Source organism: Gossypium arboreum, chromosome 9 (assembly GCF_025698485.1).
Source record: "Gossypium arboreum isolate Shixiya-1 chromosome 9, ASM2569848v2, whole genome shotgun sequence".
In the NCBI taxonomy this organism is placed as follows: Eukaryota; Viridiplantae; Streptophyta; class Magnoliopsida; order Malvales; family Malvaceae; genus Gossypium; species Gossypium arboreum.
This window is the reverse complement of record NC_069078.1, coordinates 80,390,900-80,405,166: the sequence shown is the minus strand read 5'-3', so window position 1 is coordinate 80,405,166 and position 14,267 is coordinate 80,390,900. Positions and strand designations below refer to the sequence as shown.

The following is a 14,267-nucleotide window of genomic DNA, read 5'->3' as shown; positions in this document are numbered from 1 at the left end:
TCGAGAAAAGTTTGGGCGTTCTTCCGGCGAAAAGCGATGTGTTTTCCACATTTAAGTCTTGGAAAATTATGATTGAAAAGCAGACGGAAAACAGATAAAATACCTCCGCATGCACAATGGCTTAGAGTTACGCTCGATGAGTTTAATAGATTGTGCAAGTCGAAGGATCATGAGACACTTGACGATTCGTCATACTCCACAACAAAAGCGGCGTTGCGAACGAATGAACGAGCGATCATGGAGAAGGTTCGATGTATGTTGTCAAATGCCAACTTACAAGTCATTTTGGCGAAGCGACCTCATCGCATGTTTTTGATCAACCGATCTCCATCCGTTGCCATTGAGAAAAGACTCCACAAGAGGTATGGTCGGTAATCCCGCTAATTATTCGATTTAAAGATTTTTGGGTGTCCTGCGTATGCTCATGTTGATAATGGAAAATTGGAACCAAGATCCATTAAATGCGTTTTCTTGGTTATAAAGTGGTGTAAAAGGCTATAAGTTATGGTGTCCTGAAAATAGAAAAGTTGTGATTAGCAGAGATGTTGTTTTGATGAAACGCTATGCTACCTAACTTATCTCTTAAAGACTCTTCCAATAAAGAAAACCAAAAGCGGTGGAGCATCGATTAATACAGAATCAACTCCTCAAGCCAAGACAAAATTGAGAATAGAGTTGCTTCTTCACCGCAATACTCTATCGCCAAAAACAGGACAAGAAGAGAAATTAAACCTCCAAAGAAGTATGCCGAGGTTGATCTAGTTGCTTATGCTTTAAATGTGGTGAAGATATAGATGCGAATCAAGAGCCATTTAATTATTCGAGGCGATTAGTGTGAAGACTCGAGAAAAGTGGATGTTTGCTATGCAAGAGGAGATGGAATCACTCCACAAAAAGCGAACATGGGATCTTGTAAAACTTCCTAAAGGTAAAAAGGCATTCGTTGTAAATGGGTGTTTAAAAGAAAGAAGGGACTCAGGAGTTGAAGAACCCGGATATAAAGCAAGGCTTGTTGCAAAGGGTGACAGTCAGTGCCATCTTTCTTACAAAAGATCAAATGTTTCATGAGAGAACAAAACACATTGATATTCGGTATCATTTTGTTCGTGATATTATTGCTCGTGGTGATATTGTTGTGAGCAAAATTAGCACTCATGAAAATCCTGCAGATATGATGACTAAGTCACTTCCTATAACCAAGTTTGAGCATTGCTTAGACTTGGTTGGTGTTCATTGTTGAAGTTAAACCCTTAAGGGGTTTTTTGGAAGAGGTGAAGAACTTGTTTATTGAAAGTTCGCGATGAAGAACTTGTTCATTGAGAATTTGTGTCAAGGTGGAGATTGTTAGAATTAAGTGACCCAAAATTCTTATTTAAATAAAATACGATGGAAAATAAAATAAAAGTAAAATCCATATAGAACTAGACTTCTTTTATTTTATTTTAGAATAAGGTTTTTAAACCTTATTAAACTCCATCTATTTTATATTGATTAGGATAAGGTGTTTCAATCCTACTAGAATATGGCTTTGCAAGCCTATAAATAGACATAGTCTATTCCTCTTGTATTTGAGTAAAAATTTTTCGACATAGTGAATTTTCTTCTCTCTCGCCCGTGGTTTTTTTCCGAAAGGGTTTCCACGTAAAATTTATGTGTTCTTTATTTTTATTTATTTTATTCTATTTTATTTTTCACATATATACTTATTTTCTCGACATGTTACACTTAAGTTTAATAATTGTCTTTACTTACATAATTTCCTTGTATTAACATATCAAAGATAATCATATATGTACATGTCATGAAACATATCATTCTCTTACCGCTTTCTTCATAAGTATATATCAATCATTTCATTATATCAATATTTCATGCACCATCATTTCCATATATTTTATGTATATTTATTCCGGTAAAGTTTATACCAAACTTAATATAAATTATATTCCATGTACTTATTCTTATTTTGTTTATCTATCTTCATAATTATTTCATACAACTATGTTGTACATATATTTCCATATGACCAGTTCTTGTAAACATTTCACACAACTATTTCATATAACCATTCGTCATTTGATACATATTACCTGAATATCAATTGTTCAATAGATGTCATCGCGTCTCCCATCCACGGTCTTATTTATCTTTGACATGATGCCATAGTGTCTTTCAACTATGGTCTTACTCATTTTCTGTCATGTTGCCATGGTATCTTTCAACCATGGTCTTATTCATTTCATGTCACGCTGCCATGGTATCTTTCAACCATGGTCTTATTCATTTCCCGTCATGTTGCCATGGTATCTTTCAACCATGGTCTTATTCATTTCATATCAGGTTGCCATGGTATCTTTCAACCATGGTCTTACACATTTCATATCAGAGAGCACACTCCCGCGAACCTCATCCTTACAGTGGGATTACCAGTCCAGGCTAAATCCCCTGTAATATAAACTCATAGAGTATTGTCGGGATTACCAGTCCAGGCTAAATCCCCTGCAACGATAATTACTCTATTGAGCTTGGATTTGAATTACCAGTCCAGGTTAAATTCAGACCCTAATTTGGATTATCCATTCGGGCTAAATCCATTTTCCACATATTCTTCGGGAGGGCTATATCAGGATAGGATCACTCGTCCGGGCTAGATCCTTTTTACCGTCAATTCCTTCTCAGAGATCCATCGAAATTTTCTTTTATTCAACCAGGATTTCTTCCCCTTTTTATCAAATATATCAATGTTCCATCAATTTTCATACAATGAACATTCAAATTATTTTCACATCAATAACATACATTTCATGCATTTAAGAATATAATTCAAGTTACACGAACTTACCTCATTACTTATTTGTGTTTATAATTTCATTAATCCGATATCTTTTCTTTTCTACGATCAAGTCTCATATTTGAGTCGTCCGGATCTTTATAAATAAATTTGATTATCATTTTCATTCATTTCATATTCTAATGCATTTAATTAATGCTCTAGGTAAAATTACCATTTTGCCCCTAAACTTTTAATTAATGACGATTTCATCTTTAGGGTCAGGGAAAATAAAATTCTTGCAATTTAATCCTTATTTCCAGCTATTATTCTCAGATGTATTGATAACAGTTCATGAATTCTATAAAATATCAAAATTTTCCATAATTTCAACACTTTTCAATTTAATCCCTAAAACATATTTTCCCCCGATCTTGAACTAAATTAATAATTTCATTCAATTTTGTAATTTAATTAATAAAATAATCCATTTCATGCAAATTGGTCATTTCTGACATTTTTACAAAATTTCCCATAAAGTTTTACTTTTATTCAATTTAGTCCCTAAGCCTAAAATATACAAATTAACCATGCTAGATGAATATTCATACATATTTTTCCTCCTCCTCCTTTCCATTCCACATCCTTAATGTAGATAACACACTTGTAAGTAACATTATCCATAAATTTTATTATTTACTTTTATGAATATTCAAGCTATCTATCTGCGTCATAGTCACTAAATTATTTATATCTGGAGCTATAGAACTCAAAATTAAGATCTACTAATTTTTCCTGAAACTAGACTCATATATATTCTTACCATAAAATTTTCAGAATTTTTTGGTTTAGCCAATAAGTACAGTTTATTCTTTAAAATTACCCTATTCTCTTGTCTACGAGTTCGGCCCTTCTTCACTAAAATTAATTATCTCCTCGTAAAGAATTGAATGATGTTCCTGTTTGTTTCTATTGAAAATATACTCATTCAAGATTCTAAAATATAAATTTAATCCCATAATTATTTCTATCCAATTTTTTATGATTTTATAAAGTCAGAACAGGGGAACCCGAAATCATTCTGACCTTGTCTCACAAAATTCATCATATCTCATGATTTACAATTCCATTTCTTACATAATTTCTTCTATAAGAAACTAGACTTAATAAGATTTAATTTCATATTTTATTCATTCTATAATTAGATTTATACAATTTTTGATGATTTTTCAAAGTTAGACTACTGCTGTTGTCCAAAACTGTTTTAGTACAAGATATTAATTATCATGTTATAACACCCTTATTTTCTTTTTCTACACCATTTCTCATCATTTTCTCTTCACTAACATATCAAGAACATAGGACCTTATGTAAGAAAACTCTGCTATAATATTATTTCCATGCTTTGTCAATATTAACAAACTTAAAAACATATTGAAATCTTAATATACTTACCTTGTTCTATTGATACTAATCTTTAACTTGATTTTCTCTCCTCCAGCTTCTATTTCTTGAATCCAACTTGATATTCTAACTCCCATGGTCTCCTTAACATTTTTCTCTTAGTAGCTATGGAAATTCTTTTGATTTCTAGCTGAAAATGGTGAATTTTTGGTGGAAGGACCAAATTGTAAAGAAAACAAAATTTCTTTCTTTTCCTTCTCTTCTAACGTTGGTTGCATGGGAAAGGAAATGTGATGTTAATTTTTCATCTTTCCTTCCTTTTATACTAAATAAATAATAATATAATAATAATAAACATCTCATAAAAATATTAATAAAATAATATTTATCTAATTAATTAATTTAAAATATCATCAACATAATCATTACATTCTAGAATTATCTCTCTTACTTAATTGACCATTTTGCCCTTCATGATCTTTTAGAATTCCATCCTTGAGTCATCACTTTATTTGGTAAAATTGCGATTTAGTCCCTCATAATTTTTCACCTATTCAATTTGGTCCTAATTCATCAATTTTTCTTGGTTTCTAGATCATTCCACCCTTAAAATATTTGCACCATTAGTCCTTTAACTTTTTTATATTTACACTTCAACCCCTTAATTTTTGAGTATTTACTCTTGCGCAACAAGACTTTTCTCATCTTTGCAATTTAGTCCTTTCTTGAATTAATATATCATAATATACTTTCCAATATTGACATAACTCAAAAATTTCCTTTTTGTCACTTTATTTCCTTATTTTACTATATCACGGATAATATTTTACTGTAAAAATTTTCGTGGTATTACAACTCAACCTGCAGTTGAGTAAGTTCACCCTGCATCATTCCGAGTTCCTTTTGCTTCCTTGTAGTCACTCCCCCCACAGCCATACGAATCGAAAACGAGCTCTGATACCTTTGTCACGGACTAAATCTAAACAAAATGAAGAAAAAACAGAGAAGAAAAGAAAATGAATCGAGAGAGAAAAGAAGAAGAAGATCTGAATACTCTGGTTTTCAAATTTCATAACCGTCTCTTGGCTTGCAACTACAAGTATAAAAGGAAACCAAGTAACAAATACAATAGACTAAACACATCGTTTCACTGATACGTAAAACGCACCGTATAGCTAAAATGAAAACAGAAGTAAACGCAACGTTCAGAACAAAAATAACAGAAATAACAAAAATATGAAATTCATAAAACCATTCCATAACATTAAAACCAGGGAGGCTAAAGTGGTAGTGGTGCCACCCAAAAAACACTGGGGAAGCCCATCGGACCAAGCCCAATGTGGCGAACAAAATAGGGGGAGGAGCCTCCACGAGCCATTGGAGAAAAGCCTCTTATCTTCAGTCAAAGGCCGACGAAAGAGAAGGGGGCAAGGTTTGGACATTATTGTGTTAGTAAAGCAAGGAAAGAAAGGCAAACAACAACCGGCACAAGGCCGATCATGGCAGAGGAGAGAAAGGTTGTTTGTAGGATTTGAAGTGATATAAATTTGATTTATTACATGATTTCATCAAAGAGGCATTCAATTAATTAGGTTTCCTTGTATTTAACAGAGCTTTCCTTTAATCCTAATCGCATAACTTCTCCCCTCTCTCAAGAGAAGCCTAAGACCTTGTACGGCTATTTATAGAAATTAGTTTTTAATGTCGATTTATATGTTTATTTTTATATTTTATTTAAATTTATTAACTTATTTAATAAATCAAATATTACAATAAAAATTAAATCAATTTTAACATATTCAATACATAATATAGTTTTACTTCACATAATTAATGCAAAGTAACATTATTCAAAATAATAGTTAATTAATATATATAAATTATTTTAATAATTCAAAATATAGTGCTAATAAAAATTTCTCAACCATTATTAAAACATATGTAAAAATTATAAAAATTGATATATTGTAAATTAAATTATTACCTCATCACCAATTAAAATAATCTTTCATCTCTCTTCGGTGCCGTCGTTGCTCGAATATAACTCGATATTATCCTTTCGAAGAACCATTACTTCAATGCATCATTTTTTTTAGACATTTCTAACTTATTGTATTTAACAATCTCCATTTTTTTATTGACAATTGCTCTTAGTTGCTACTTGATTGAATATCTCTATCTATTGGATGCTAATCATATAATTAAATTTAAATTTTAATTAGTATATAATTCTAATATTAATTAAATGATAATTAGTGAATAAAATCTTTAATATTTTTATACCGAAAATTCTATTCAAATTAAAAATAAAATTTACTCAATCCTTTTTTAAAATTGAGCTATCATACTTAAATTATAAGTTTAATTATTAAATTATGCCTCAACATTATTTTAATGTTTAAATTATTATAATTGAATTTATATCCCTTTATTATTGTTAAAAAATTCATTTAATTTGCATTAATATAAGTAATTATTAGTTGATAAACATAATATTTCAAAACACTGGGATAAAAAAATCACAATTGTGGAAGTGAGTATATTAAAAGCATATAATAGTAAAAGTTTTAAACATCAAATATTAACAAAAACTAAACATATAAAATAATAATAAATCATACAATTTTTAGCGATAGAAACAAAAAATAAATAAATAAAATTGACCTATAAAATATAACTAACATAATTATTAATTTTAATTAAGAAACTTTTATTTTAATTTCTTAAGAAGTCAATCTGTTTCCCGAACTAATATTTTTATTGAATTGAATTGCTTATATAATATTTATTAATATAATATTAATTTTTAATTTAATTGTAAAATTTATAATTAAATAAAATGTATTTTTTATAGATACTATCAAAATATTAGTTATGTATTTTTATGTTGGAATAAATGTTATATATATTGTAATGTTAATATTCGGATTTAAAATAAAAGAAAATTTGTAAATAAACATTATATTTCTTTAACTAAAACGTTTAATTATAAAAAGCCTAGATTTCATGATTTGTTAATTAGTCAATTATATTCAATGATTTTATATATTTAAATTTTTAATTAAATTGAGTGAATTTCCTTATTTTATTTTTTAAGTACATCTAACTGTCGAACTAAGATTTTATTTAATTGAATAGAATACTAATTTTTATTTAATTATAAATTATATAATTAAATATAAATATATTTATTTTCTTTTATAGATGCTATCAAAATATTAATTATATATACTTTTTACGTTGAAGAAAATGTTGAAGTTAGCATTATCATATTTAAAATCAAATTAAATTTATTTAAAATGTTTAATTATAAAATGTTTAGATTTCATAGCTAATACATTAACGTTAGATTGAGAAACCATGAGATATCAAGATTCTCTCGTTAATACTCTAAGCAATGATTTTATCCGTATATAATCAAATTGTATATTATTCTTTTGATATAAATTATATTATACATGACTCATGAGCAACGCACTTGAGTTAGTACAACTGTTACTAAATTCAACACGATCACATCAGATTCTTCAAATTAACTCAAATAGCTGGTAATCACTGATCCAAGCAGACCTTATTCTCTTTCACATACATGGTGCCAATTTCATCTTCACTTCTGGGGCTGCAACAATAAGAATTTATGTCACTAGTTAGCAACTTCTGGTATAATAATCGACAGTGAAATACTAATAATCTATGTTTAAGGGTAAAAGTAGAACAGTACTGAGAATATCCTCTTATAAATTTCCACTAATTCTTTTGGATCAGTTTTCTTTGTCTGCTTATAGGCATCGATCTTGTCCGCCGCCTGCACCACCAAGTTATGACGATAAAATGTTTTATTCAAGAATAGAAGTAGATACAGAAATGTTGCAGAATAATGACATTGCAGACAGACATGGAGGCATGGAACACTATATGTAACCAAAACAACTTGAGGCTTAGTCCAGTTGGTTCATGCAACTGTTCTCTAAGAAATGAACATCTGGTAGTGGTAGGTCGGGGTATGAATCCCGATATCTGTAACCTCTTCCACTATCCCAAGAAAAAAAGAACTACTCTCAATGTGCTTATAATGTTAGCAATACTGCTAAAATCTGCATGTCTTCAGCAGAAGAGTGACTATAAATCTGAAGGCTACTCTTCGAGGAAGTTTAGATAGCTACGAGAAGGGCATATATGCATGTATATGTATATGTATATGTATATGTATATGTATATGTGTATGTAAATGTTTTAAATTATACCTCAATCCATGCGGCCACTTTAGGCCTGCCTGCTGTGAGGTCATAATTAAACACCTCTGATAAGTAGATCTGGAACCTTTCGACAAAAGGAATGAAGGCAATGTCCGCCTGAAAATGACAAAATCATTCATATATCTTTGCACAAAAACTCAAACCACATATAATGATACCACCATAGTTATTTTATTGATTAAAGTAACTATAAACTTTAGCTTCACTGGCGAGACAACTTACCAGAGTAAACTCGTTGCCTAGGAGGAATGAACCATCATATTTTGCAAGAGCAGTTTCCAAGAGATCAAAAGCAGCATCTGATGCAAGTCCGAAGTTTTTAGTTCAAATCATATTTTATACAAATACAGGATACAGGGTAAAACAGAAGTATGTTTCAGACTAACCAGCATCCTTTGTTGAGTCTCCTTTAAATGTAGCATACACCATCCCTAGAAATTCGTCCATGTGTGATAACAACGTCTCAAAGTACTCCTTTTTGTCAGCATCCTAACACATTTCCAGAAGATTACTACTTAGTTAATACAGATAAAGAGAGAGATCAGTAGAAAAATTTCCACAGATCTTTACATCAGGTAGAAGAGACGGCCCTTCGAAGTTGCTATCAACATATTTAATCAAATCAAGACTCTCCCCAATGACTTTGCCATTATGTTCCAAGGACGGCACCTGAAAATGAAATTATTTAACACAATAATTATGTAGGGAAAGAGGTATTTATGGTTGAAACTTTCAATTTTGAGCAAAACTCCAAACGAAGTGATGGGAAATTGATCACTAATTTAACAAGTCTAAAAACACATAATATATTGATAACTTCACAAGTCTGACCTTGTTTTCAGGGTAAACTTTTTCCTTGTACCAAGCAGGTCTATTTTGAAGGTTCAAAGGAACCAACTTAATCTTGTCTTGCAAACCCTGCAACTCAACCAAATTTAAAGATTTATTTACTTGGAAAACTGGGGAAAAGGAAAAGTAATCCGCAAATTATGAGGGGGGGAGGGAGAAAGAATAGTGCAAACATAATCAACGAAAGTGGACAACCTTACAATTCCTGGCGATCCACACGCGCTGTGCGTAAGGGCAAGAATAAGCCAGATACAACCTTCAAAAGGAAGAAGAAAAGGGTCAACTTCATTGTGTAGCGATAAACACAAGCAAACAAGATATTCGTTAAAAGAAGTAGAACAGAACAAAAGAGTAAAGACTATTCTAAAAGCACCCAGAAAAGAAAGTGCGAAACCTGATTGTTCCATCAAAGATAGCGGGTTGCTCTGCAGTAGCATCCAATGGAGGAGGCAAATACTCTACACTTCTGAAATCACAAACCAAAAAAAAAAAAAATTAGAGAAACCAAAAGGTTAAAATTGACAGATAAGCAAACTGAGAAGATTCTTACGGAGTAGCCATTGCTGCTGGGGAATTGCGATTTATTGTTGATGTTTATTAGTTTTGCTTAACAATTATGCCTACATTCAGGAAGGAAATCATTCGCTTTATATAAAGCATAGGAACTGTTGAGTGATGGTCAGCAATGACGAAATCAATAAGGAAAATATTAAACGTCTAATAATATTTTTATATGCTCGTTTATTTCGTTGTTTTACATTGACAAAATCAAAACAAGATGGAGGGGTTGGCAAAATTCGTCATCAACGCCGGCGTCGAGAACCAATCTTCCTTTTTTTTTATATATAAATCTTAACTCAATTATTATTGTAGTTGATAATTTTTGTTATAATATATTTATTTATTTAATCAAATCACAAGAAAACAATTTAGTCAAGATGCTGATTATGATTTTAATAGTTAGATTAATATTTTTAAATAAACAAAAAGTACTACTTAATTTTTAATTTTTATAAGTGTGAATATTAAATCTCAAAAAAGTAGAAGCACTAACATCATATTTTAATCAAATTGATGATGGATTGGGACTTGGGCTCATTACAGCATTTCAAATTCTGAGCTTCGGTAATGTATCCAATTATAGAGCCTGGGAAGATAATGGGCTAAGCCAATTCTTAGTTTATCTTACAATACAAATGGCCTTAATCAATCGACAGTGGACAGCCAAATTTCAGAGGAAATAAATTTAAATATATTTTTATTTTAACAAATTTTTAATAATTTATTTACCTAAACTAATCAATTGTACCAATCAAACTGAGAATCAGCTGCTTATATTTAATGACTTTGATGGTAGATTAATTGGGGTGAGAAGAGAATGGTTTAGAACATAATATAAGTTAATAATAACTATGTAATAAATTTTTATAATTTAATAATTAAAATATTTAAATCAGGCTGAAAGTGTGATTTAAATCATAAAAATATATAGTTTACTAATATTAATTAGATAGTGTATAAAATTGGGTAATTGACATGAGAAGGGGTTTAGATTATTGTTTTTCAAAAAGCAGGGCCGGAAAATTAGTGCTTTCACCAATCAAACAAACGTCATCCCAAGGAATATCGTAATAAATTAAGCAAAAAATATCTTAGCGCTTCCCATTCGAGAAGAATGATATATTAATATTTCTTCCTTCCAAAAGTATCCAGCGACTTTTAAGAAAAAGACACCGCTCTTAGCCTCGTTTTCTTCACGCAACCCTACTACTGCTCCGATGGCATCCACCACCACCACCGCCTATTCGTCGGCAGAAGAAAACCCTAAGAAGACCCTGGACGCTGCCTCACCTTCTATGGATAAGTCAGATCCTCCTAGCGCTTCAACACTTTCCGATGCTGAAGTTTCTGTAAAGGAGGGCGAGGGTTTGAAGACCACTGGGAATGCTGTGGGCTTGGCCGCTGGGGAAAGAAGCTGTCCCGCCGACGATACCCAGAAGAAGATTCGACGAGCTGAGCGATTCGGCCTGCCCATCCAGTTATCTGAGCAAGAAAAGCGTAATTCTAGGGCCGAAAGGTAACTTCTTTTATTTTTCCCTTTTCATTGGGGTGATATTTAGGATTTATCTGGTGTTCATGCTTTCCCCCCCCCCCCTTTTTGGTTGGTGAGAATTTCTGAAGAGAAGAGATTGATTTATTTCTGAAAATGACTATTCTCATAATTTCTTTGAATGCACTTTTTTTATTCTAGATGTGCTGAGATGCATAGGGTAATGCTCTTGAATATGTTCTCTAGTTTACTTTCTCTAACTACATTATTTAGAATCTCTTAACAGCTCATAATTTTCTAAATTATTGTCTTAAATTTAAGTTTTAACCAATTTTTACATTAGTTCTCAAATGATGAGTGTAACCCATCATAATCTGACGTACTGGCCTTGCTAAGCATGGCTGCATGTTTAGATTGGAGCCTGGGAATGTTTGTCAGGACTAGTTAAATATTACCGTAGATATATATTTGTACTTAATTAGAGATAAATTCTATGACTCTTTATTCTATTTGTACTATAAGGGTTTTTCTTGATGGTGAAGGTGCAGTTGTGGATGTTGAACTCTGTTTATTGACTTTTGGCTTGTCTTTGTAACTTACTGATTGTTGGCCAATAACTTTGAAGGTTTGGCACTGCACCCAGCTCAAAGGGATCGGAAGAATCTAAGCAATTGGAGGAGCTGAAGAGGAAGGCTAGAGCAGAGAGGTTTTTATTCCATACTATCTTTTCCTTGTTATACTATCGCTTGCAGAGTGTATTTTTATTTCCTGGTTTCACAGGTTTGGAATTGCTGCATCCACTACAGCTACTGATGAGGATGCAAAGAAGAAAGCTCGTCTTGCTAGATTTGCACCATATTCCAAACCTGATTCAGTTGAAGAAGAAAAAAGAAAATTACGGGCTATCAGGTCTGTTCCACTGCTAAAGGACTGTTCCCTACATTTTCACTGATTTGTAATTTGCCTTCAGAGATCCTTATTTAAAAGGTTTATGCTTGAAAAAAAATTTTCGGTCCTTCCAGGTTTTCGAATCCTTCTTCTTCTACTACTTTATCTTAGGTGAATGGCAATGGAAATATTGAACCAGTAAGGCCTTGTTAATTGTTTTTGACATACTTCTTTGATGGAGAATATAAGGTATTTTAAAGGTGCTGTCTGGGATACTGATTTGTATATACTCTTTCCTTCAGGAGGTTCCTATTGCTGGAAAGGCTGGTGGACTACATAGATGGTATTGTTGGAGATTTGCATTGCTTTAATCTTGTATGTATATACAGCTATGTCATATTATTATTATCAATTACCTGTCTTTAACATTTATCTTTTTCTTTTTTCCTTGTCAGGTTTAATGTTTTAACAGTTTTTGATTCCCTCAGTGGCTTCCTTACAATGCTTTCTTTCCAACTGAGGAATTCTTAGATGCAGTATTCCTTCATATCAATTCCACTGCAGTGAAGAGGCTTCTTTTGGCAGTTTGGCACAGCTTTGGTTTCTATTCACTTGGTGAGACCTAGAGGAATTAGCAACCACCTGTAGTGTTAACCTGTCTCAAATCTTACAAAGAGCATTAGAAACTCTGAAGTAATGGCCAAATTTTTATTTTTTTTTAACTTTTCCTTTTCGATAATTTAATTGACGAAGTATTGGGTGGTAAGTAGTTTCCTATTAAAATATCAATTGATGTCTTTTTTATGGTAAGATTATGGCAGCTGCTTATACTCCTCTATGTTGCGTCATACGATCAAGTGTAAGGCAGCAGTAGTATTGTAATTCATATCGAGTCTGACTTCTTACCCTGGGTTATAATAGCAATATATATATATACAGACATATGCTTTATAGGAATCCTTGGACTTTCTAGCTAAATATGCAAGAGGAATTTCTATTCTTAACTTTGATTTTTAAATATATTGTTGTTTTTCTTTTTTGGTGTGTGTTGTTTGTGTGGCTGTAGGACAAATGGTAATCATAGTTCATAGATGCCTTTGATCCGAGCAAGCATTGATAGCTTCTACTTTTGTATTTAGATTGATAATTGAGTTTGCTCTTGTTTAAATTGTTTGTTCTCTTTATCTCTTACTGTAGTCTTGTTAATTTTGTTCCTTTTAAATAGATTTGACATTGTTCCTTGTTATAAAAAGGAAAAAGAAATATGACCTTTTAATGTTCATGTGCATGTTGGTGATGTGTTTGTTTGCAGGCTTACATGCATCTGTTTGCATGTTTGTATTCATATCTCTGCTACTGTGTCACCATACTCATGTTTCAAATAGCATTTAGTCAACATAACCAATTACCAGTATCTTGTCGTAAAATAAACAGTTTAATGTTGTTGGGGGGGGGGGGGGGGTTACAATACTACTGCTGTTCAGCACTTGATTGTGAGAGATGCTGCAATCTAGGAGGTCTTATAACGTGAAAATTGCCTATGGAGAATATTTTCAGTGGATGATTACATATTTGATCCAAAAGATAAAACTTTTGCTGAGCCATCTACTTCAAAATATCTGATATTTCTGGTTTGTATTTGAGATAAGTGAACAATATAGGTGATTGCTAGCTTCCCTTGGTATCACCAGGTGGGTTCGCTGATGTGCAAGGTAATTATATGCTTGGAGTGAAGGCTGTTTAATGTTTTCTCAGTTTTTTGTTTAGTCGTGTAATATTTTATGTTTTCTTTTTGAACTAAAATTCAAGTGTTCTGTTCACAACGACTAGCTTCCTTGAAATTTCGGTTGGATATTTCTGTATGGAGGACCAGTTAAAATGATTGGGGGAATTCGAATATCTAATATTTTTGTAGACATTTGTTTTCTCATTTCTTTGTTCATAATCCTCAATTGATTTTTTTTTTTAAGTATTTCTTGGTAAGTGAGGCTAAGAGAAAGGAGGATTGAAAGTAAGAATGATAAAAAAAAAAAAAGAAATACGTGTCAAC

At 31.7% G+C, this 14,267-nt stretch overlaps 2 protein-coding genes across 4 annotated transcripts in view; one reads left to right on the top strand and one right to left on the bottom strand.

Moving 5' to 3' along the window:
• Positions 1-7,575: 7,575 nt before the first annotated feature.
• Positions 7,576-14,267, bottom strand: part of LOC108455731 (glutathione S-transferase L3-like) — an 83,323-nt gene continuing 76,631 nt past the window's right edge. Inside the window, exons 1-10 of one of the 2 annotated variants that reach the window (XM_017754270.2) lie at positions 9,830-9,907; positions 9,674-9,745; positions 9,475-9,535; positions 9,262-9,348; positions 9,001-9,099; positions 8,817-8,919; positions 8,653-8,729; positions 8,419-8,526; positions 7,896-7,979; positions 7,576-7,793 (exon numbers count right to left, since the gene is read on the bottom strand). In XM_017754270.2, the coding sequence (XP_017609759.1) occupies positions 7,782-7,793; positions 7,896-7,979; positions 8,419-8,526; positions 8,653-8,729; positions 8,817-8,919; positions 9,001-9,099; positions 9,262-9,348; positions 9,475-9,535; positions 9,674-9,745; positions 9,830-9,840 (714 nt within the window). In that variant the 5' untranslated portion in view covers positions 9,841-9,907 and the 3' untranslated portion in view covers positions 7,576-7,781. Of the gene's footprint in view, positions 7,794-7,895; positions 7,980-8,418; positions 8,527-8,652; positions 8,730-8,816; positions 8,920-9,000; positions 9,100-9,261; positions 9,349-9,474; positions 9,536-9,673; positions 9,746-9,829; positions 9,908-14,267 lie in introns of those variants that run through there. The other variant, XR_008271067.1, reaches the window with a different exon arrangement.
• LOC108454230 (protein MODIFIER OF SNC1 11) lies at positions 10,844-14,186 on the top strand. 2 transcript variants are annotated; one of them, XM_017752619.2, is made up of 6 exons: positions 10,844-11,356; positions 11,955-12,035; positions 12,110-12,238; positions 12,352-12,415; positions 12,520-12,560; positions 12,673-14,186. In XM_017752619.2, the coding sequence occupies exons 1-4, from the start codon at positions 11,058-11,060 to the stop codon at positions 12,386-12,388; spliced, it is 546 nt and encodes a 181-aa protein (XP_017608108.1). In that variant the 5' UTR covers positions 10,844-11,057; the 3' UTR covers positions 12,389-12,415; positions 12,520-12,560; positions 12,673-14,186. The 2 variants fall into 2 exon arrangements, with proteins under 2 accessions (XP_017608108.1, XP_017608109.1); XM_017752620.2 differs by having other exon boundaries at positions 12,520-12,592.